The sequence below is a fragment of the Kogia breviceps genome, chromosome 3 (assembly GCF_026419965.1).
Source record: "Kogia breviceps isolate mKogBre1 chromosome 3, mKogBre1 haplotype 1, whole genome shotgun sequence".
NCBI lineage: Eukaryota > Metazoa > Chordata > Mammalia > Artiodactyla > Physeteridae > Kogia > Kogia breviceps.
In genome coordinates this window covers 76,100,807-76,125,511 of record NC_081312.1, presented here as the reverse complement: position 1 = coordinate 76,125,511, position 24,705 = coordinate 76,100,807, and the positions used below count along the sequence as shown (strand labels likewise).

Genomic DNA, 24,705 nt, shown 5'->3' with positions numbered 1-24,705 from the left:
CGGAGAGCGACGCACGTCGTTGCGGAAGTGACGGCAGTTCCGTGTCCAGTGCGGCGGTGGGAGCGATGAGGGCACTGAGACCGTGGTAGGCGTTGTGTGAAGATGGAGGTAGGCTCCTCAGAGGTTAGAAGGCTGGCGAGAGAGCGCGGCTAACGGGGTTGAAGCAGAGGCGGGAAGCCGGGCGTAGAGACTGCTAACGGGAGGGGAGAGAGCGGGGTTTGGGGAGTGTTGTCATAATGTCGGGGTCAGAATCTGTCGGTCCGAGCTAACTCCTTGCTTCCCCTAACTTATCTACGTGGCTTTCTTTTGGTTTCCAGTTTCCCGGAGGAAATGACAATTACCTGACGATCACAGGGCCCTCGCACCCCTTCTTGTCAGGGGCCGAGGTGAGCACGAGCTGCCGACGCTTTGGGGGGAGGGCGTGAGGCAGCGGCGGGGCCGGGTGGTGGGGAGGAGAGCGCGGACGCCAGGGGCCGGGTGGTGGGAACGGGGGGCCGCGATTGATGTTTGGAGAAAAGTGGCAGCTGCCTCCACAGGCTATGAGGACTATGGGGAAGGCCCGGGAAGCTGCTGTCATCAGAAAAGCAGGACGTTGGAAAAGAGCGAACCTATTTCAGACTGATTCTGGATTGGAATACAGAGTGGAATTGTCTCCTTTTGTGGGGGAGAAATAACTACAATAATTTTGGGAGATCGCAGTGGGGAGAAAATGTTTAAGCCAAAGAAATTTGAGAGAGGGAAGGAATTTACCTAACAGGTTAACTGTGGAATGTGTTCATTCTTAAAACATACTCTGTTGAAGGGGTCTTTGTTTCATTTAAATTTCCTACCCAGTGATTTTTGGAAAAGTTAATAATTATGTTTACTTACATGGTGTTAGCTTGTTTTGCTGGTGACAGGATGAAAGGAAATAGTTGCCAGAAAACATAAAGGGAGTTGAGTAGACCATGCATTTAAAAAAAAAATAAATTTATTTATTTTACTTACTTATTTTTGGCTGTGTTGGGTCTTCGTTGCTGCGTACTTGCGGCGAGCGGGGCTACTCTTCTTTGTGGTCCGCGGGCTTCTCATTGCGGTGGCCTTTCCTGATGTGGAGCACGGGCTGTAGGGTGTACGGGCTTCAGTAGTTGTGGCACGCGGTCTTCAGTAGTTGTGGCTCGCAGGCTCTAGAGCGCAGGCTCAGTAGTTGTGGCGCACGGGCTTAGTTGCTCTGCGGCATGTGGCATCTAACCGGACCAGGTTCGAACCCGTGTCCCCTGCATTGGCAGGCAGATTCTCAACCACTACGCCACCAGGGAAGTCCCTAGACCATGCATTTCTGTTTGCCAGTGACTCAGAGTTTGGACAGGTTACTTCACCCTAGTATGTCACCGTTTCCCCAGCTGTCAGATATGGCTGTAATAATAGTTTCTTACGATGATGTGAAGTAGAAGTAACGATCATGGTGAGGTCCTTTAGTATTTGTGGAAAAGTTTTAGTTGAAATATTGTCATAAGTGTGTATCATTTGCTTAGACAAGGCAAAAGCATAAGATGGAACAGAAAAATAAATTTTTTGGTCTTTGAGAAACTGAAGTCTTGAACTTTTTACTATCTTTTGAGGATTTTAGTTTTTTTAAAAACGTGTAAACCATTTGCATCAGTGTTTTGTATCTAGAATTATCAATTGCTGTTGAATGAACTTATAACACAATTTAATGTTTTCATGGATGAGAATTACATTGGCAAGGAGCATTTGCTGCTTTTTAAAAACTGCTTTATTTTGATTACTATTCATAATTATTCTCCTAAGCCTGGGGAAGTGTGAATCAAATAAGCAGCAAATTTATAAACAATGTAAAACAAAAATCTGTTTGATGCTTTGCAGTCTCATTGCTAGTTTCTTCTGAGTGATATCTCCATGGTTTAATTTCACTGTTTGGAGTGCTGTAAATTTCACACTGGTCTCATCCACATGAAAACGCATCATTGCCAATTTCTTCTGAATCAGGTCTCCACAATTTTAATTTCTTTTTATTTATTTATGGCTGCGTTGTGTCTTCATTGCTGCGCGAGAGCTTTCTCTAGTTGCAGAGCTTTCTATAGTTGCAGCAAGGAGGGGCTACTCTTTCTCCAGTTGCGACGAGCCGGGGCTACTCTTTGTTGCAGCGCTGGGCTTCTCTTGTTGCGGGGCACGGGCTCTAGGCGTGCAGGCTTAGTAGTTGTGGCTCGCGGGCTCCAGAACACAGGCTCAGTAGTTGTGGTGCACGGGCTTAGTTGCTCTGCAGCATGTGGGATCTTCCGGACCAGGGCTCAAACCCGTGTCCCCTGCATTGGCAGGCGGATTCTTAACCACTGTGCCACCAGGGAAGTCCTTAAATTTCTTTATTTATAGTGTTGTAAATTTCACACTGGGCTCATCAAGAAGCTTTCCGGGTTTGAGTCTATCCTTTGTTTTTGCTTTTAGGACTTCAAGAAATGTTTTTAAAAACTATTTTGCCAAGCTCATAACTAAATTTCAGTGGATTCCTTTAGCCTAGAGACCTGTCAGTGTTAACATTTCTCCTTGTCATTACAACTTCACCTTTCTTTCCCCTCATTTGTTTGGTTTTGTTGTTGTCGTTTCCGTTTTTTGTTGTTGTTGTTTTTCCTTTATTTCAATTGGTTTGTGGGTTTTGTTGTTTCTGGTCTTACTGTGAGCCACCCCAAATATGTCTTAGAACTAGATAAAGGTAATTAAAAAAAATTATTTTCTTTTAGAAGAGTAAGTTTTAGAGTTTTCTTGCAAGAAAAAGAAATGTCCACAAAAGTACTAACCATAAAAAAGTTGAAAAATTGGACTTCATCGAAATTAAGAATTTTTTTTTTTTTTGGTTGCACCGTGCGGCTGTGGGATCTTAGTTCCTTGGCCAGGGATCAAACCTGGCCCTGGCAGTGACAGCACCGAGTCTCAACCACTGGAGTGCCAGGGAATTCCCGAAATTCGAAGACTGGGAGAAGATATTTTAATACATGTATCTGGCTCATATTCAGAATATATTCAAATACTTCTGCAGAATAAAATAAAGAATCCCATTTTTAAATGGGCAAAAGATTTAAACTCACACCTCAGGGCTTCCCTGGTGGCGCAGTGGTTGAGAGTCCGCCTGCCGATGCAGGGGACACGGGTTCGTGAAGATCCCACATGCTGCGGAGCAGCTGGGCCTGTGAGCCATGGCCGCTGAGCCTGCGCGTCCGGAGCCTGTGCTCTGCAACGGGAGAGGCCACAACAGTGAGAGGCCCGCATACCACCAAAAAAAAAAAAGATTTCGAATGGATCTCTATTCTAGTATGTGTGTGGTTTACCTTTCTGTATTCTTGATCATTGCCATTATTTTACTCTTCTTTTTTAAAGGAAGAAACAAAGAAATAAAACAAAACCCCAAAAAACACCATTAAAGCCAGAGATACTGAATAACAAAGCTGTTTCCACATTCCGGGGGGTGGTACATAGAAAGAATGTCTTGTTAATTGGTTACAATGGAATCTCTACAATGTCTGTTTTTTTAGTGTAGTCCATGAGAGCGCTCCAGATAGTTTATGAGGGCTAGTCCTTTGCAGAACACTGGTCTCGTTTTGGATATGAGTTTTTATTCTTTTTCACTTCTCATTAATAGTATCATTTTCATATCTTGGCAGAGTTGCTTTTTTATTTGTTATGGTAAACAGAATAGGATAGTCATTTTTTGCTGTATCTTCTTAAAAAATTGTATACCACTATTACGCAACTATTAATCTAGTACAGTAAATGTTTCCCCAAGTCCTTTTTCCTGTCCCTGTAACTTTTGTTTGTTTGCATGAGAATTTGGTAAAAATCTTTGTACTCTTCTTCCTGAAAAATGCACACATGAACTTTAACTGAAATCTCAGAAAAAAATCATGGACCTGAAGTTAACAACCTCCACACAGTAACAAAAATGAGTTGTGTACTGAGAAAAATTCAGTTACTAGGAAGAGTTTTAGTTTTTCCTGAAGAATTGTCTGCTCCCGTGCTCTTTATGTATGTTCCTCTCAAGTTATATCACAAATTTTTACCATTCTAAGTAAAATAGTAAGGCTCTTGGAGGAGGAAAATATGGAAATGAAGCTATATATCTTTTTGTCATTTAGGAAACTTCTCTCAGTGTGATGTGATTTCAAAGAAATCGAGCATTTCACAGACATACTCTTTCTCCCTAGTTTTACTAGCTGAAAATATTTTTTGTACCAAAATTTTAAAATGGTGATGTTAGTGAGACCCTTTCTGGGTTTGGAAAAACCTTGAGGAATTCCTAAAGAATGCTTAATCATGAAAAAAAACCCCAAAACTGTGGGTACCTATTTAATTTGATCTGAATCAGTTGGTATTTACTGTGCCATGTGACAAGGTGGATAGAATTTAAAGTTTCTAAAATTCCAGCAATCTGTGGTAATTGGTTGGGGCAGGTGGCAAGTTAATAATAATTAGGATATTAATATTATCATTAAGCAGTTATATATATCAGGCCATGTGATAAAAGTTTTGTGTACTAAATCCCATAAATCCTCATAATAACCATATAAGGAGATTACCATTACAAGTCCCATTTTATAGATGAGGAAAATCCATTCAAGGTCATATAATAAGTGGCAGAGAAGGGACTTGAACCCAGATCTCTGTGACACCAAAGTCTCTTGCATTATTAATGCTCTCTTGCTGCAGATGCTGCCATTTTAGTTTTTTATTGTCAAAAGGAACCATAGCATTTAATGTATCTTAGGTCAGACATTGGTCTGTTAGCTCTGTGAATTGTGGCCTCATTCAGAATAGAAATAGTATATTATTATTTTAGTTGGGCTCAGAGGAAGGGATTGGGTCTTCAGCTGGAGTAATCTTTTTCTTCCTTTCTTGCAGAAAGGCTTGTTCAGAGCAAGACAGCAATGTGTTCAGGAACTGTTAGAGAACCAGTTTGCCCTCTGGCTATAATCTCTTAATGAAGATTTTTCTCCTCACTGTTTTCCTTATCTTGGCATTGTTGGGTTTTCCAAAACTCTGGTACAAATGGAAATCTTATTTGTTGTTAGTGTCATGATTTCTAAAATGGAGAAGAGGTAGGAAATCTTAAGTGCATATATTTTAGAGGGGCATAAAGTTCCCATGATCCTTTTAGGATCTGCTTCAAAGGAACCTAAAACAACAGTCAAAGTATAATTGTCTGGTTGACAATGAATTTCTGTGGTCTAACAGTTCAGGTGTAGTAAGTATGAAATAACTGCTATCTTTAGAATCTTTAGAGAGATTTTAAGCATCGTAGCTAAACAGGTTATAAAGGTTGGGTCCCTACTAATGGTGCTGAAAGAATCATTCATTAGACCAATAGGCAAAATAGTTTAGGACAACCAAGATGGTTAAGGTAGAAAAGAGATAAAAGAATTGAAAATTGTGATTGATGTTGGCAGCCTTGTATGTGACATATGGCCAAGGATATGAGGAAGAAGATTTATTTGTAAAATTAAATAGGTCCTAGGAAATTGATAACAGAAATGGGATCCAGGCCAAAAAGAGGTACACTGAGAATCTCCAGCACTCAGCCATGTTCTTCACTTAGCAGTATGCAGTTCCTCCTCTTCCCACTAAGTCTTTTTCCCTTTTTTCCTCCCTACAGACGTTCCATACACCAAGCCTGGGTGATGAAGAATTTGAAATCCCCCCAATCTCCTTGGATTCTGATCCCTCACTGGCTGTCTCAGATGTGGTTGGCCACTTTGATGACCTGGCAGACCCTTCCTCCTCTCAGGATGGCAGCTTTTCAGCCCAGTATGGGGTCCAGACATTGGACATGCCTGTGGGCATGACCCATGGCTTGATGGAGCAGGGCGGGGGGCTCCTGAGTGGGGGCTTGACCATGGTAAGGGGCAAGACATTATCAGGCTTACCCAAGCTCATGGGCATGGTGTTAGGGGAGACATAAGTAACTCTATTCCCTGCTACACTTGGGTAGTACTTATTTTCCATTCTTCTGGCAAAAGGCTCACAACAAAGACCTCGTTTCCCCTGAATAAGTGAGAGTTATCATCTGAATCAATTTTACTTGAAAAATGGTTTAAAATTGTAAAATGTCCAGTGTTAACCCTGAAAGGAAAATGATTTATTGGGATTTTTGAAAGGAAAGTCTTTTCCCTACTACTATGGCTTTCATATCCTAGGATTCAAGTGTGTGAGTGTGATTGCTGGCATGTTGAGGGATGTATTCAAAAAACTGTCTGAACCAAAAGTATTAATTGTGGATTAGTATGTGTTATAAATCACTGTATTTGGGCTTCTAGCACATCTCATTAGTAGCACATCTTCACACACTGTACTTGATGCCAAACATCTCTAACATTGCCCTTATGCACTCTGATTTGCCTGTGTACTGCAACTTTAACAGCTGTTATTTAGGAGGGTACAGGGAGAAAGTTTTTCTCTCCCCTGTGTGTCATCACTATCTCTAGATTACTGAATAACTTATTTGCTCTTTAAATTAACTTGTCCAAAATTATGACTTCTTTGGTTATTTGTAGTTATTTTGGAATAGGCCTTTGAGTACAACGAAGTGACTTAGTACTCGATTTGTAATTAATGTACTTTATTAAAAAGCTTAATATGTTTTATATGTAGACAAATTATTTGATGTTTGTTTAAATGATGATACATTCTGGGTAAGCAGAGGGTTTATAAATTGTCTTGAATTCTGGTGGAGGGAAGGGAAGGATAGTGTTTTTTATATTTCGTGTTTAATTAGTCCTTCTTCTTCTCTCAGGACTTGGATCATTCTATAGGAACTCAGTATAGCGCCAATCCACCTGTTACAATTGATGTACCAATGACAGACATGACATCTGGCTTGATGGGGCATAGCCAGTTGACCACCATTGATCAGTCAGAACTGAGTTCTCAACTTGGTTTGAGCTTAGGGGGTGGCACCATCCTGCCACCTGCCCAGTCACCTGAGGATCGTCTTTCAACCACACCTTCACCTACTAGTTCACTTCATGAGGATGGTGTTGAGGAATTCCGGAGGGTGAGGCATTCCCTGCCAAAATCAAATCTGCCACATTATTCTGGGATAAAACTCTTGACCCACAGATCCTACTAAGTATTCTTTACTCCTGCCCTGCTGTCTCCTGCTCTTTTCTGGGTATGGGGTCCTGCCTCTCTATTTATAGTTTATAATGGTCCTTCCAATCTCCATTCTTATTGGTCCTCACATACTTTACTGTCTTAATCCTACTGCCTCTACTTTTAGCATTTCTGAGAATTCCATTCATGTGACTAGTTGACCCCATATAAAAGTCCTTTTCTTTCAGTTCTCCCAACATGATACTTGTCTTCTTGTAATTCTCTCTCTTTTCCCCCCACAGCAACTTCCCAGCCAGAAGACAGTTGTGGTGGAAGCAGGGAAAAAGCAGAAGGCCCCAAAGAAGAGAAAAAAGAAAGATCCTAATGAACCTCAAAAACCAGTTTCAGCATATGCTTTATTCTTTCGTGACACACAGGCTGCCATCAAGGGACAGAATCCCAATGCCACTTTTGGGGAGGTTTCAAAAATTGTGGCTTCCATGTGGGACAGTCTTGGAGAGGAGCAAAAACAGGTGAGCAAATAACAAGGAACTAGTGGTTAGTGAATGTTCAAGTTTTAACTTTCTTATGTGTTCTTATTTCATATCATCTCTTTGTTAATGGCATTCAGGATCATCCTTCGTCTTAAAAGTTGCAGCCATACACTGAATCCCAAATACCCATCTAAAAATTATAGGGAATTCCCTGATGGTCCAGTGGCCAAGACTCCATGCTCCCAATGCAGGGGGCCCGGGTTCAATCCCTGGTCAGGGAACTAGATCCCACATGCCACAACTAAGACCCGGTGCAGCCAAATAAATATTTAAATATTTAAAAAATAAATAAATAAAAACAAAAATTTTTTAAATTATTATAAAAAACATTGAATCTAACTTTCTATGCCTTTTTTTTCTATCTGTAAAATTAGGCTATTTGGTGAGTTGCATGCTATAACTAACTCTCAAATCCACAGCCAAGTTTGAATTTTTTCATTGGCCTCATATAAACTTGAGAACTATAGTTAATCCCCTAAATTTAACCTGGATTAAACAAATAAAAATTGTGATACTACATAAATAAAAGATACCGTTGAAATTGAAGATGGCTGTAATTATCATTATCCTACACTCCCCAGGTCTTCTTATTTCTTAACCACTGGACCACCAGGGAAGTCCCCGATTTATTATTTCTTATGATTCTGTAAACTGGTTGGGTGTTTTTCCTGGGGTTATTACCTGGGCTTATTCCTACAGTTGTACCCAAACAACAGCTGGTATGGCTTATCAAGATGACCTTGCTCCGGTGTCTGGCAGTTGGTGCTACCTTTTGGCTGAAATGCCTTGGTTCTCTTTCACATGGTTTCTCATCCTCCAAATAGGCTAGACTGGCTTCTTTACACTATGGCAGAGTTAGAGCAGTATTCCAAGAGAACAAAAACAGATGTCCCCAAGTTCTCTTTGTGTCAATTCAGCCACATTCTAATGGTTAAAGCAACTCACAGAGCTAGCCGAAATTCAAAGGAATGGGAAATAAGTTTCAGCTGTTGATGGAAGACTACGTATGCAGCACAGGAAGAATTCTTGTGGCTATCATTGCAAACAGTTTAGCACATTCCTTAAGGGAAAGTATACTGGTTAGACACAATCCCAGACTAAGCAGACTACTTATCTTATTGGGGGTCAGGATTTGTTTTGGTTACACAAGTGTGAGCAAGGGTTGCTGTTGGCTTTAGAAGTGTAGTTATTCTGCAAGCCTACTGTTGATTGGCTGGCTTTCAGATGCATGGTCACTGGAAAGTCTGCCATGGTGGCTGTCTTGCTTACTAGCTTTCAGGAGTTGTCAATATTTAGACTGAGATGAATTGTCTTTCATTGATGAATAATGTAGGATTATCAGTCTTTACTAGAAGTTTGTGGACTTTCTAAACAGTCTGTCTTTCATGCAGGTATATAAGAGGAAAACTGAAGCTGCCAAGAAAGAGTATCTGAAGGCTCTGGCTGCTTATAAAGACAATCAAGAGTGTCAGGTAAGAAGACTGGGGTAGGTGGATATTTAAACCAATAAAAAGATTTTTAAAGCTGTATATTAGCAATTATAAGAAGTAAATACCACCAAAAACCTGTGGAACCTATTAATAGTATATATAGTATTAAAAGCTCAAAAATATGTAACAGGTTTCCCATTTGTTTCCATCATAAACCTTGCCAAACAGTCTGAGTTTATTTTCATTGTTTACTTTAGCCAGGCAGACACACAGCTGCTCTTTTTTCTCTTTCTCTTCGTTCCCCCCTGCCCCCCCGCCCCCCCGCCCCCAGTCTGTGATGTGTCTTTTCTTAGGAGGTGATTAGAGTGAGTATGTCCTGGGGAAGAGAATAAATCTCCTGATTTTTTTTTTTCGGTCTTCTTTTAGGCTACTGTGGAAACAGTGGAATTGGATCCAGCGCCCCCATCACAGACTCCTTCTCCACCTCCTGTGACTACTGCTGACCCAGCCTCTCCAGCAGCAGCCTCAACAGAGCCCCCTGCCCTGTCTCCTTCCATTGTTGTTAATTCCACTCTTTCATCCTATGTGGCAAACCAGGCATCTTCTGGGGCTGGGGGTCAGCCCAATATTACCAAGTTAATTATTACCAAACAGATGTTGCCCTCTTCTATTACTATGTCTCAAGGTGGGATGGTTACCGTTATCCCAGCCACAGTGGTGACCTCCCGGGGGATCCAACTAGGCCAAACCAGTACAGCTACTATCCAGCCTAGTCAGCAAGCCCAGATCGTCACTCGGTCAGTGCTGCAGGCAGCAGCTGCAGCAGCAGCTTCCATGCAACTGCCTCCGCCCCGACTACAACCCCCTCCATTGCAGCAGATGCCTCAGCCCCCGACTCAGCAGCAAGTCGCCATTCTGCAGCAGCCTCCCCCGCTACAGGCCATGCAGCAACCCCCACCTCAGAAATTTCGAATCAATCTACAGCAGCAGCCGCCACCACTGCAGGTCAAGCTTGTGCCTCCACCCACTCTAAAAATGCAGACTACCTTGGTTCCACCACCTGTAGAAAGGAGTCCAGAGCGGCCTATGAACAGCAGCCCTGAGACCCACACAGTGGAGGAAACCTCTCCTGAGACAATCTGTGAGATGATCACAGATGTAGTTCCTGAGGTGAGCCTCTGTTTTCAAGTATTTCCTCTAGACCAGTGAAAATGTATAAGCATTTTTGGTTGATCTAATAAAAGCAGGGGTTGCAACTAGCATTTAATGCCTGGCACAACTGGGCGTATGAAATATCCTGTCAGTTCCCTGCAAGATACTCTGTAGTGTTCTTGGTGAGAAACATTAAGAGGGCCTCCTATCCTAGACAACTCCTTAACTAAGCAGAAGTAATACGGTAGTCAAGTAAAGATATAGCCTAAGCATAGAGTTATTTTTCAGGTGTCTTACCCAAGGATCCAAAGCTTTGGAGATAAATCCTTCCATTTCTCCCAAACCTTGACTGCTTGGCTTGATGTTTTTAAGTAAGGGGATGGGTAGGGAATACAGGTAGAAAAATTCAACTGGTTAGTATCATTGAGTCTTTTCAGAAACAAACAGATGCCAATTTACCCTAGTTTTAACTTGTACCTGACCAGTAGTCATTTTGAAATATGGGTCTGCTTGTGACTGTAGCCCCACAATGAATGAAGCATTTTTAAAGAAAAATACCACCCACCCCACCCCTGCAAAACCAGGAAACTATTAATCTCTAAGTTTCCTTTTTGCTAATGGCACCACATTTTATCTTCTTAGTCTCTGATCTTAGTTGAGGTGGCCCAACCTCTACTCACGTTCTATTGATTTGATATTTTGAGGATTATTATTTAACTGTAGAATAAAGTCAGTGATAGGTAAAATTAAGATTAAAACACTAGCAGTATGGCAGCACTCCCCTTATAGGAAGCATCTTCACGTCAATCTGCATGGCAAAATTCTAAAGCTGGATATAGAGAAGACCAAGAACTCACCTTCTTTTGGAACTGTACCCCCATGTGTGAGGGACTGTAACATCTGTTGCTCCATTGGATCCTAGAGTTAATTTGACTAGCTGGCTAGCTAGGTAAGTAGCAATCCAATCCATCTTTGGTGCTCTCTGCCTCTCACAGGTTGAGTCTCCTTCTCAAATGGATGTTGAATTGGTGAGTGGGTCTCCTGTGACGCTCTCACCCCAGCCTCGATGTGTGAGGTCTGGCTGTGAGAACCCTCCCGTTGTGAGTAAGGACTGGGACAATGAGTACTGCAGCAATGAGTGCGTGGTGAAACACTGCAGGTGAGCTTACAGTTCCCCTTCTTATAATTCAAGTATGACTAAATTAACTGTGTTGGAAAACACACTAACCCTGAGCATATAATCAGTACCACCTTACCTTAGGTAGAGTAGGTTGCTATATACATCTGATTGTAGAAGCTACTAGAGAAGTTCCCCTGCTTCAAAAAAGCTTACATTTGCCATGTAGATAAAGATGACATCATGAGCAGTTCACACTTTTCAGTTACATTACCTCTGTGTGTGCTCTTTAAAAATATGACACATCAAGGGGCTTCCCTGGTGGTGCAGTGGTTGAGAGTCCGCCTGCCGATGCAGGGGAGATCCGACATGCCGCGGAGTGGCTGAGCCCGTGAGCCATGGCCGCTGAGCCTGTGTGTCCGGAGCCTGTGCTCCACAACAGGAGAGGCCACAGCAGTGAGAGGCCCACGTACCACACACACCCACACACACACGACACATCAAGCTGTTGGTGACTGAATCTTAGTTTAGCTTATCTCCTTAGTGCAAATCAGACCTCAGGGAATTAGAATTTGAGAAGGAATGGATAGATTTGAAGTAACACAATAAGGTGCTAAGTATAGGAGGAAAGGGAAGAAGTTCTAAAGATTTTGCCCATTTCCCCAATTTTCCTGAGATTGACCTACAGCCATGAAACACAGCATTAGTATTTCCTATCTCAAATCCTCCAAAGTAAATTAGGATTGCCTATACTTTTCTGACTCTTAGGCCCACTGCCCTTATATTCCTATTGGGTGATATCTGTCAACCTATTTGTTTAAGACAAAGTTTAAAAAGAATATATCTAGGCTGTAATTCTGAGTTTGTGTGTATCTTTTTTCTTTCTTAGGGATGTCTTCTTGGCCTGGGTAGCCTCTAGAAACTCAAACACAGTAGTGTTTGTGAAGTAGTCCTGTTCTCCAAGCCAGTGAAGACTTACCTGCTGGGAACATGTCCACCGAGCCTGTTTTTAAAAGACAAGCTGGACTTCTGGTAGTGCCTGATCTCAACCCATGATGATCCTTTACGTCCTTCACGTTTCTCCCCTTTTATCTCTCTTCTACAGGGGCCAGGCTATGGAGCAGGGCCATTGAGTTTGCTGGGATTGCTCTTTACTTTCACGTACAAGCAGAGATATCAGTGACAATAACAGAGGAAAGGGTGAAGGGCATATGAACAAGCAGAACATAGGGGTGGTGGTTAGGGGTGGGGAATTGTTTGAGGAAAACTTGTTGGTATAATTGTCATAGGACTTGCCTAAAATACTATTAAAATGATAGGATAATACTCAGCTTTGAGCCTAGGAGAAAACATCACTGTGTGCACCCATTTTAAAGGGGCTAAAAAAAGTCTGCATTAAAGGTTACCTCTTAGACAGGGAACTATCACATCTGCACATTCATTACTTTGAGAACAAAGGTTTTCAACATAGTAAGCACACTGGGCTGTAGAGAAAATAACATCACCTAGGAGCGTCTTTTGTTTCTCTGCAACAATATTTCTGTAGTCAGCGCTCTTCCTTATCTCAGTTATCACAGTTTATGAGTGCAAAAGGCAGAACTCTACATCCTTAGTATAAGAGGTTTCACCAAAGTCTAAAGAAGTTGTGTTCAGTTGTGTTTGATGAAGTATCTTTTAAAAGATAGGCCAGGGCTTCCCTGGTGGCGCAATGGTTGAGAGTCCGCCTGCCAATGCAGGGGACACGGGTTCGAGCCCTGGTCTGGGAAGATCCTACATGCCGCAGAGCGGCTGGGCCTGTGAGCCATGGCCACTGAGCCTGCGCATCCGGAGCCTGTGCCCCGCAACGGGAGAGGCCACAACAGTGAGAGGCCCGCGTAATGCAAGAAGGAAAAAAAAAAAAAAAGATAGGCCAGAGGTGTTTTCACTTATATAACATATAGACTAATTCTCTGCATACTCTAGGCACTTATTTAAATTTAATGTAAGATGTGCTTATTTCATTTTTCTTGGAAATAAACAAATGAATAATAGACTAGCAAAGCCACATAGTTGTAACAGAATAAGCAACATTTCGAGCATGATAGCCCTAGTGATGATAATCTTAAATGAAACTCAAATCTTACCTTGAGAAATGTTGTCCCAGAGAACCCCCTTCTTGATTACCATGTTTACTAGCACTAATTACTAATCACTTTGATCCTATATAGTATAATCAATATTTTAATGCTTTCCATGCATTCATTTAGTTTGAACCCTTATAGCAACCCTATGAGGTAGGTAATATTCCCAGTTTACATATAAGTAATCATACTGAGAGATGAGTTACACAAGATCACACACTGTTAAGTGGCAGAGCCAGAACTTGACCTCGAAATCCCAACTACAATACAAACTTTTATTTAAATAAGGGGAAAAAAAACTATTGTACAAATATTACTCTTCAGGTGCAGCCTGCAGAGCCATGGCTATGGATGCTTAGGTTTAGAAGTACTTTTATAGATTCTTAGGTTTAGAGATGATACCATCTGGATACCTTTGCTTGAACCGGGCAACCACATCTGGGTCTAGTAGGTGGATCCCATCCAGTTGGTTTCCAAGGGTGATCCTGAAGCAAGGGGAAAGATGGGGCAAACCAAAACTCCTGGAATTTAAAGGCTTAATACTGTTAAAAGATGTGTACTTCTAATTAAGACTGCCTATCATCGCATTGAATATTCATGCCAATTCTTTTTAAAAGATCTTAATATTAGTACAGTATATGACAGTATGCCTGGTTAGAAATTGGGCACAGATTCTGGTGTTTAAAAAGGCTGGATCTGTACTAATTAAGGGTTAATAACTTATGTTTAACCAGGCCTACTTCACAAAGTTGCTGCTGCCAGTGAGTATTCGGATTAGTGAAATGCTACCAGCACGTCTTTTAAAGCTCTACTAACAGGATGAAAGTTTAAAATTGTTGACAGGGCTTCCCTGGTGGCGCAGTGGTTGCGAGTCCGCCTGCCAATGCAGGGGACGCAGGTTCGTGCCTGGATCCAGGAAGATCCCTCATGCCGCGGAGCGGCTAGATCTGTAAGCCATGGCCGCTGAGCCCGTGCGTCTGGAGCACGAGAGGCCACAAAAGTGAGAGGCCCGAGTACCGCAAAAAAAAAAAAAAAAAAAAAAAAAAAAAGCCAGATTCTCAGTAACCACCAGGGGGCAGATTCAGTACATCCCATAGAATAACGAAGATCTTTAGGTTTTAACAGTGGAGACCTTAAGAGCAGTGGTTTGAATCTTAAAACCTGTTGGGTTCCCAATGAATGTTGGTTGCTTAAGAATCCTCTGGGGCTTCCCTGGTGGCGCAGTGCTTGGGAGTCCGCCTGACGATGCAGGGGACAAGGGTTTGTGCCCCGGTCCAGGAGGATCCCACGTGCCGCGGAGTGGCTGGGCCTGTGAGCCATGGCCACTGAGCCTGCACGTCCGGAGCCTGTGCTCCGCGACGGGAGAGGCCACAACAGTGAGAGGCCCACGTACCACAAAAAAAAAAAAAAAAATCCTAGGATGCCCATTAATAGACTAGTGGAATGTGAGGTGAAGCTCTACTAACTTCTGTCCTTGACCATAAACAGTTTTGCCCTTGAGGCCTAGCATGTTCTCTGGTCACCTTACCAGTTCGGTTGCACATTGTGTGGTCGTCCAAATAACTCAATCTTGCGAGTGCCAGGGGACAGTCTTTCAATCATGCCATAGATTTCATCTGGTTTATGACTAGTGGAACGCACCTAGGAAATAAAAGCTCTAGCTACTTTTAAGTTACCCAAGATTACAATTCTAGCCCTTTCCATTTATGTTTATGATCCCAATGAGAAAACCTGGGATAAGAATATACCTGACTAGGACTTCCCTGGTGGTGCAGTGGTTAAGAATCTGCCTGCCAACGCATGGCACACGGGTTCGAGCCCTGGTCCAGGAGGATCCCACATGACACGGAGCAACTAAGCCCGTGCGCCACAACTATTAAGCCTGTGCTCCAGAGCCCGTGAGCCACAACTACTGAGCTCATGTGCCACAACTACTGAAGCCTGCGTGCCCGAAAGCCCGTGCTCCACAACAAGAGAAGCCACTGCAATGAGAAGCCCGCACACCGCAACGAAGAGTAGCCCCCGCTCCCTGCAACTAGAGAAAGTCTGCATACAGCAACAAAAACCCAACACAGCCAAAAATAAATTAATTTTTTTAAAAAAAGTATACCTGACTATGATCTTTGGATGCCTGGGCAAAGTACATACCTCAGCTACGATCACATCACAATCCAGACCCTGGTTGAAGCCTTGGGGATTTCCTTTGACACCAACCTGCTCTCCAGAGAACAGATTACCTTATGAAACGCCAGCATTTGAACTGTTTCTCAATAAGAAAGAAAACAATTCCTATTTTTTGCTCCACCTATTGAATTGGGCCCCACTGCTGCTCACCAAGCAGTGTTCCTTCCCATGGTTCAACCAATGACCTGTGCGGCCTGTCCGAATGATGCGTTGCAGTTGATTTGTCTTCACCCAGATAATTTCATCTACCCGTTCATAACTGTGGGGTATAAGAAAAATTAGAGCTTTAATCAGGCTTTCACAGTTTAGGGGTGGTGCCATCTATTCTACAGAGGCAAGGAATCACAGAATACTCTGAAAGAAAGCAACACATATCAACTACAGTAATTATGTACTTATTTCCCTCAAAAGAAAGCAACACAATGATCGTTACTTACCCCCAGAGGTTCAGACATTCTCTGCCCAACTCCATGGCCCTAGAAAGAAATAAGGGTTAAACAGCTATTTCCATGCCCATATTTCTTCTCCTTTCAAGATGTATGTGTTGTTTTCAGTAGACATTCAGTGAACATTTACATGCGAGACACCATTAGGGCAACAGAATGGATCTAACAATTAAAAAAATAAAACATAGTATCTATTCTCAGTGACCTTACCTTTCACAAGCAACAAATGTAGAGTTACATAGAATTCATACATCATTTGTGTTATAAACAGGCATTAGATCTCAGTAGGTTAAAAAAGGCTGACTCAGTCATATATTTAATAGTAGGGCTAGGAAAACAGGATTTTATCCCCACCCAGTACTCACTCTATACTATATCTGCCCATACCTACATATCTTTGAACTGCATTACCTGCCTGTGACCCAGAGGAAGAGAAAGCCATCATCCTGCAGTACTGGTATGTTGAGCCTGCGCATCTCATCATCTGTCAAGGTCCCATAGGGCAGCTCCATGTGAATATCCCAGGGTGGGTCAGCCATCACAACTGCAAACTTGCCCAAGATACTGACGTCCAGGTAGCGGATATCACAACAGATCCACTGCATGAGGTGGTATTTGGTCATCTTCCCTTCCTTTACTCTTAGATTCATGGCCCCAGTCCCTCTTTTAACATTTGATTTTCCTATTCCCTTATATGCATATCTATCCCACTCCATTCCCAATCAGCAGGGCGGACTGGTGATTTATGCCCTGCTTTCCTACATGTATGGCTACCCTGCTAAGATAAAGGTCCTTAAGTTGAGGTTAAGTTTTCTGAGCATATAGGTACCTGAGGTGGGAAGAGTCGATCTGCACTGGAGTCACCTCCAACGCTCTGTGTAAGGGCAAGCTCCTGGCTTGGTGTATGGTCTTTGCTTCCAGGAACTTCAGAATCCATGCAAGCATCAATTTCATAGTGAACATATTTGCAGGTATCCATGTGGAAACATGTGTTAAGGAAAGAGCAGTCACCCAATGACTCATCAGTGTGTTTATTGATGATCCGTCTGGGGAAATAAAAAGGGAGAATTGGAATCAAGATGGTGTTCCAGTTAGATGCCACAGTTCGAGGTCCAAATTGTTGCAAAATTTCTAGTCTTTCACTATCATTAGAGCTGCCTCCACAAGTTTTCAAATAAAGAAGGCAGGTGACATTAAAATCTGTAATTTACACTAAAGAAGAGTTTTAATTCCTCTCTGAGCAAAGAGTTAACTTCCTTATGACAGGAAGGAAGGGCTTGCTAGTTAGTAAAGCACCTACCTAAGAGCCCAGGTTCCTGTTTCTCCTAAGATCGTCCTTCTTCCAGAGAACTTTAACTTTCACTGGGGCTCGGAGACAGAGATGTCTTGCTATTGCAAGAATAGAGGGGCATTTTTTTCTTTAAATCTCACATCTTTTGGGGACTGCAGCCTGTATTACCTCCCATAGAACACTACTTCTGAACGTGTACCTTCAGAGTCTGGAACTCTTAGACAAATCATATTAAAACCACTTAATAACAGGATTAAAGACAGAAACCCAATAACCAGAAGAAATGTGCTTAAAAAGAATGACTGGGGGCTTCCCTGGTAGCGCAGTGGTTGAGAGTCTGCCTGCCGATGCAGGGGACGCGGGTTTGTGCCCCGGTCCTGGAGGATCCCACGTGCCGCGGAGCGGCTGGGCCCGTGAGCCATAGCCGCTGAGCCTGTGCCTCTGGAGCTTGTGTCCACAACCGGAGAGGGCACAACACTGAGAGGCCCGTGTACCGCAAAAGAAAAAAAAAAAAACAATGACTGCTTCTAGGAGACACATCCAACCCCCTCCCTCCCAAAAGACCTGAAGTGCAGCTTGCGACAGGGCCGGTCAGCATCACTGGCTTTCATGCACTCTTCCTTGGTTCCATAGTCACAGAATTCTTGCACTTGAGCCCGACCTCGTGAGCGAAACTTTTCAACTATGGATTGTTCCTTGGCTGTTGTAGTATTCAGTAGCTCTAGGATCTCCTGACTAACCTGTGACAGAAGAAACCTTGGTCTTAAAAGGGTTTGTAGATAAAATTAGCCCTTAAACCACCTCTGCAAATTCTATTTGACATCAATGTCCTATGAGGGGTCAATAGACTAAGTTAATATGGGAAAATTGGAGCCCTAGGAGAAGAGATGTATCATGAGTTTAGTCCTTTCTCACAAATCTGCATTTGGGATGAAATTAAAATATAAGACTGGTTCCTACTGCTAAGCATTAAGCTAAACTCCCCTCCCCAGGAAAGCATTCCTTCCAACCAAAACCACTTACATTTATTAGGTACTGAACCAAGGCACAGTGCTAAGCACTTAAGTGTTTAGCTCAGAGCCTATGCAACAACTCTATAAGCTGGGGTGGGGGGGTGTAGGAAATTGATAACTATTGTGGGTCCAATATTTAGACTCAGAAACCACTACACTGCCATTCCACATTGTATAATCAATTTCCATAATTACTGGTCCATATGACTATCTTCCAGTATTCGTCCCCTCTATTACTATATTTGGATTCCTCTTCTCAAGATCTGATGATTCTTCCAAACAGATCCAATGAAAACGATTCTCTAAATCAGAGTTTCCCAACATTGGTGCATTGTTTACATTCTGGGCCAAATAACTCTTTGTCGTGTGGAGGTTGCCCTGCTAAGACTGTAGGATGCTTTGCAGCATCCCTGGCCTCTACCCACTAGATGCCTGTAGTGCTCCCGTGCTGTGATAACCAAACATGTCTCCAGATATTGCCAAATGTCCTCTAGGGGTTGCGAGGGGGGTAAAATCATCCTCAGTTGAGAACCACTGCTCTAAACCCTGAATTCTAGAATTGCTCTTCGCCCTAGGGGTAAATTCCTCTCAACCAAAGCGAAAATTCAAAGTACATGTGTGAAAGCATTTCCATCTACCCCTACCTTCTTGCTCTGTTGTTCCTTAGTAGATTGTTGGTTAAGAAGGCTCTCTATCTCCAGATCAACATCTGAGGCAGCATGTTTCCTTGATTTCTTGGTTGGCTCCTTGGCTACTTCTGATGCTGAAGAGGCCAAACCAGAGGCCAAAGAGCTAGCAAAGGCAGCTACTGTGGTCGAGTCCTGTTCTGCACGCCGCTTCTGCCCTGTGATAGTCCCTGCTACCTCCCCAGAGCCCTTTTTTTCTGCCACAGCCCCCATCATGGCAGAGAGCTTGGAATGATCAGCGTAGGTCACAAGAGTGGGATGTGCATCATCTTGGAGGAGACCTCGCTTTACTTCAATCAATTCTTGAGCTGCAAACTTCTGTAGGAGGCTTTCCACCCCATCTTGAGTGGCAGGGGCATCTGGCTAAGGAAGGAGGGTGGGGGGAAAGCATTAAGACACTGACCATGAACTGAAGAAAAACAGTGGTAGTTCCCAACCTTGTCTTATCTGATCATTACCGTGGAGATGGCAAGACGGATAGACACAGCATCAGTGGGCAATGTTAATGCCAGATCAGAGAGGTGGTGTAGTAACTTCTTCTCTAATTCAGGGTCTGTAGCTAGTTCAGGAACTGCTGAAGCTGTGCTGGGCTTAGGGCCACCAGAAGTGGGTGCAGTAGGCACTGGGCTGTCACTACGGAAGGTTGGAGACAATGCTGCCTCTGGATTCCGAAGATCTAGGAGTGAAGAGAAATGAAAATGAAAAAGGGCAACCACTGTCAATGTACACATTCCTCAGGAGTCAAGTTCTCCAGCATTCACAACACACAGTTCTTTCATTTCATGAAGAAAATTCTCTGACCAGATTTAGCACTAGATACCCTTTATTAAATCACACTCAAGCATTCACTTCTTTGCCAAGATAATCCTGGATTTTCTGGAAACCGCTTACCTTTCCTCTGTTGGGTGAGAGGTCTTTTCCTAATTCCTTTCCTTGCTGTGCTTCAAGGAAATAAATTAGCAGCTTGGTAGATTTAAATGTCCATACCACCTCCCTTCAGTCACTCTAAAATGACAGCTGATATAATCAACCTGAATTTATAAGCCAGGAATATTTTCAACAACCTACACTGTGATCAAATCTTTTTGAAGAACTGAATTTGAATTTGAATGAATTAAGGCCACTGGACATCAGAGGGTATAAAAAATGACAGCGTTGGGGGTTAGAATGATGCGACCTTTAAAGTGAAACACAAAAATTTTATAAAACTGCTGAAGCCCTGGTAACCAATGATATTTCTTGACTACATTTTTATCACTTACTCTAGTACTTCACAAGCTGGGTAGCCAACATAACCTTAAGAAGAGTTAAGAAACTCAAATTGGGACAAAATATTACCTTGGGAGAGCCTAATATCTGTGATTATTTAGTTAAAATACAAATGAAATATTAAACATTCAGAACCTGTATTGGAATTCTGTTAAATACTATGTAAGTGGGCCACTAGGTTTACATTTAGAGATAGTCTGGTTACTTAGAAATTTCCACTCTAATGGAACTAACTTTAGTAAAATTTAACTCAGAATTCCATGGAAAGGGCTTCCCTGGTGGCGCAGTGGTTGAGAGTCCGGCTGCCGATGCAGGGGATGCAGGTTCGTACCCCGGTCCGGGAAGATCCCACATGCCTCTTCCCACATGCCGTGGAGCGGCTGGGCCCGTGAGCCATGGCCACTGAACCTGCGCGTCCAAAGCCCCACAACGGGAGAGGCCACAGCAGTAAGAGGCCCGTGTACCGCAAAAAAAAAAAAAAAAAAAAAAAAAAAGGATTCCAAGGAAAATGGAGCTGAAGTATACCTAACACCTTGCTGGAACAGTTACATTTTAGGAAAATAAGTTATTCCCTACATGGAAAACAGACTCCACAATTCCAAACTAGCTAGAAATGTTAAATAATTACAGAACTTTCTTTACCTTGCTTACGTATGATTCTTTTATGTTCTACTGAATCTCAGACTAGAACTTTTTTTTTTTTAAACATAATCCAATTTATTTATTTATTTGGCTGCGTTGGGTCTTCGTTGTGGCACGTGGGATTTTTGTCCTGGCACACAAATACCCTAACAGACATCATCTCACTGAGGAAAAGCACTGATTTTGCTCCAATGTTAATGTCAATAAGTTGAAAATGTACTTTTTATAATTAACCTACTGATACTACCAAGAATATAATATAAACATTTCTTCTTACAGAGTTTTCACTTTCTCTGGTAACTAAATTTACATGTTCTTTGAGTCATGTATAATTTTTCTTAAAGTAAGCAAGAAGTCTATGAAAAGAACCACTTTAAACATACATTTTCAATCCCTGGAACTGGATATAGACTTTTTTTTTTTCTCTTTGGTTATCTGACTAATCACTTGTTTTAATACAGTTCTTTTAAAAAACAGCCTGTGATTCTGGTTATGAATCCTTGTGTTAGTAACACCTCCTAGGAGTATTCTTTTCATGACATTCAGGACACTGAAGCTGAAAATACCTTTTTAAAAAATACCTTTTTAAGGTTATTGGGAGGAGGAAGCTCACATTTAATATTTTGGAAAAACTCTAACAGCTGATTAATGCAACTGTTATTTACAGATGGGCTTTAGCCACTCTGTGAATTCCATGAAGTCACTACAAAATTTGGGGGAAAGACTCCAACGTTTTATCATTCTTAAAATGGGTCACTGGCAGAAAATCATTAGGAATCCTTGAGCTCCAACTCCTTCAAAAAGTATTTGTTCAGTTATTAATTCAGTGTATTTACTGAGTGCTTCCATTATGCTGGTAAATATGCTGACACTCTGCTTCTAATCTAATGAAAAATTTAATGTGTTGGGCTCAGCAAAGGAATACTTAATACTTGAGTTTATTCTTTGGTTAAGAAGATAAATAAAATACTAGCTTGAAGACATAAAAATATGGCCAGTCTACTAACTTGTCGATCCCTAAAATATGTCAACATCTATATTCACATCTTCAATCGCACTGATGAAATATATTGAGCAGTTCACATATTTACTATGTGCTAAGCCTGGCCAAGTTTATTTTGTTTCAGTTAAAATGAAGTAAATCTTTATTGGAAGTGATAATCCTCACTTCAAAAATCTGTACTTTATGGAAAACAGTATGGTGGTTCCTAAGAAAACTGAAAATAGAATTACCATATATGATCCAGCAACTCCACTTGTGTTATATATCCAAAAAAGCTGAAAACAACATCTTGCTCACAGCAGCATTATTCACAATAGCCAAAAAGGTGGAAGCAAGTATCCACCAGTGGATAAATGGATAAACAAAATGTGGTATACACATACAATGGAATATTATTCAGCTTTAAAAAGGAAGGAGGGGGCTTCCCTAGTGGCGCAGTGGTTGAGAGTCCGCCAGCCGATGCAGGGGACACGGGTTCGTGCCCCGGTCCGGGAAGATCCCACATGCCGCGGAGAGGCTGGGCCCGTGAGCCATGGCCGCTGAGCCTGCGCATCTGTGCTCCGCAACGGGAGAGGCCACAACAATGAGGTCCACGTACCGCCAAAAAAAAAAAAAGGAAGGAAATTCTGACACTTGCTACAACATGGATGAAACTTGAGGACATGCTAAGGGAAATCAGCCAGTCACAAAAAGACAAATACTTTATGATTCCATTTACATGAGGTATCTAGAGTAGTCAAACTCACAGAAACAAAATAGAACGGTGGTTGCCAGGGCCCAGAAGGAGGGGAGAATTGGGAGTTATTGTTTAATGGGTAGAGTTTCAGTTTTGCAAGACAAAAAACTTCTGGAGACTGGTTGCACAATAGTGTGACTATATATACATCACACTATCAACTATACATTTTAAAATGGTTCAGATGGTAAATTTTATGTTATGTGTATTTCGCCACAATTTTTTAAAAATGTACTTTAAAAATGCCCAGCTAACAAAGGTCTCCCAATGATTCTCGGTTCATAGTATTCTGCATTAATGACACGAATACATTTTAGTTTACTCAATATCCTTGTCTTTTAACATTAACCTCAGAAGTAAACAACTAAGTATCAGATTTCAGTAATGCTATAAAAATCTAGATGTGGTAAGAAAATTTTTATTTTCTGTGAGAAAAGAACTGAATGAAGAAAAAATACTGCATATTTGGTTTGGAAAGTTTGGTTAATACCAAAGTATGGTTAATACCACGAAGAAGTGAAGTGGAATTTCTATTAATTAATCCCTGATAATATGACTTACACTTCTTCCCCTACTTACCCTGCCCTCTTACCTTCCCTTTAATTATCTAAGTCCTACATAGCCAGAGACCAAATTCCAAGTGCCGACTCTTCCCTGACGCCTTCACTGACTAAACTGACTCTTGTTACTTCTACCTTCACTGTACTAATTGTGGAATCGATTCATTTGGCATTTTACATATGTCATATTGTATTTCTGACTTTTCCTTTATCCCCAACTAAATTTTAAACTCATTGAGGGCAGGGACACTGTCTTACTTATTTTTGTCTAACTAGACTCATGTACTCTGTAGACACTCGATAGATGTTCATTCATTACGGTATAAGAGTCCTGCCAGGGCATCTTCTAGTTCCGAGGGCCAGACTACAAGTGCATGGACCTAATATATATTTCAACACGAGATTTAGAGACGGACTCGAGTATACTGATATACAGTGGAACAAGCTACCACAAGAGTGGTACGGATTCATGATCCTTGTAGATCTTTGATTTGCCTTAGATAATTCAGGGCTTGTGCTGGGGATGTGGTATGAGTAGCACTTAATCTTTTGAGGTTCCTTCAAGTTTTAAAACTGTGACACAGGGGACAACGGGAGAGAAGAAAAAGTTTAAAAACAAATGTTTTCAGATTCCTGCTCAGTGTGTAAACAGCTAAGACAATGCCAGTTCCTCTACTCGTTTAGCAACACCCGAGTGCTAACACTGCGAGGGCCACTGAGCTGGGCACTGTGGATATAAAGGTTCCATACTTGCTCTCACAGCGCCCAGAGTCTCGAAAGACATGACCACTAAAAAGCAACTGCTATAACCGAGAGAAGAACAAAGCGCCACGGGAGTAACCAAAAAAAGGGACTTGCTGCTTCGAGGGATCGGGGGCTGAAAGGCCTAGCAAGTGAGACGCTCTCATAAACTCAAGAGAAGTCAACCTAACGCGGGGAGGCGGAGACTTCCGGCCGGGGAAAGCGGAACCGGAGGAACCAGGGCCCAGGCTGCAAAGGAGCCGCGACTACTTGCAGGAGAGTGAAGCGTCTGTGCTGCTGAGGTGGGGGGAGAAGAGTACCAATGTATGAAGCCTTAAAGAAACGGCCGTTTGGGGAAAGGTACCGACTCGGGAGCTGTGTTTTTCCCCAGGGTTCCCTCCAGCCCTCCCCGGCTAAGGCTCGTCCCCAACAGTCCCGCGCCTCACCCAAGTGTCCCGAGTCCTGCTTCCGCCTCCGCTGCAGCCTCTCCCGCAGAGAATCCAGCTGCTTTTTGTGGGCCTGGATAGAGCTCCACGTGTCCGACATTTTGGTCTCGCAGCCCAGACACGTCTCGAACCAAGGGCGGCTGCCTTCCACCTCTCAGTCCTAGTTCCAAGAATTATCCAACTCTCACGCCGACACCCGAAGGCTAACCGGAAAGAGGTCCCGGGAGACGCACCGGAC

The 24,705-nt window shown here is 42.4% G+C and overlaps 2 protein-coding genes across 4 annotated transcripts; one reads left to right on the top strand and one right to left on the bottom strand.

Annotated features, from left to right (window-relative positions):
- Positions 1-2: 2 nt before the first annotated feature.
- Positions 3-15,557, top strand: TOX4 (TOX high mobility group box family member 4). 2 transcript variants are annotated; one of them, XM_059057405.2, is made up of 9 exons: positions 3-108; positions 318-386; positions 5,642-5,884; positions 6,779-7,039; positions 7,380-7,610; positions 9,023-9,103; positions 9,488-10,231; positions 11,209-11,372; positions 12,220-15,557. In XM_059057405.2, the coding sequence occupies exons 1-9, from the start codon at positions 103-105 to the stop codon at positions 12,278-12,280; spliced, it is 1,860 nt and encodes a 619-aa protein (XP_058913388.1). In that variant the 5' UTR covers positions 3-102; the 3' UTR covers positions 12,281-15,557. The 2 variants fall into 2 exon arrangements, with proteins under 2 accessions (XP_058913388.1, XP_058913387.1); XM_059057404.2 differs by having other exon boundaries at positions 30-123; positions 12,220-14,020.
- Positions 13,712-24,705, bottom strand: METTL3 (methyltransferase 3, N6-adenosine-methyltransferase complex catalytic subunit). Of its 2 annotated transcripts, XM_059057406.2 has the most exons (11): positions 24,468-24,705; positions 19,529-19,746; positions 19,029-19,433; positions 17,936-18,111; positions 16,910-17,126; positions 16,492-16,679; positions 16,072-16,110; positions 15,785-15,893; positions 15,599-15,664; positions 14,979-15,091; positions 13,712-13,935 (listed from the first exon to the last, which is right to left on the bottom strand). In XM_059057406.2, exons 1-11 carry the CDS (start codon positions 24,565-24,567, stop codon positions 13,824-13,826), a joined length of 1,743 nt encoding a protein of 580 aa, XP_058913389.1. In that variant the 5' UTR covers positions 24,568-24,705; the 3' UTR covers positions 13,712-13,823. The 2 variants fall into 2 exon arrangements, with proteins under 2 accessions (XP_058913389.1, XP_058913390.1); XM_059057407.2 differs by lacking the exon at positions 14,979-15,091 and having other exon boundaries at positions 24,468-24,698.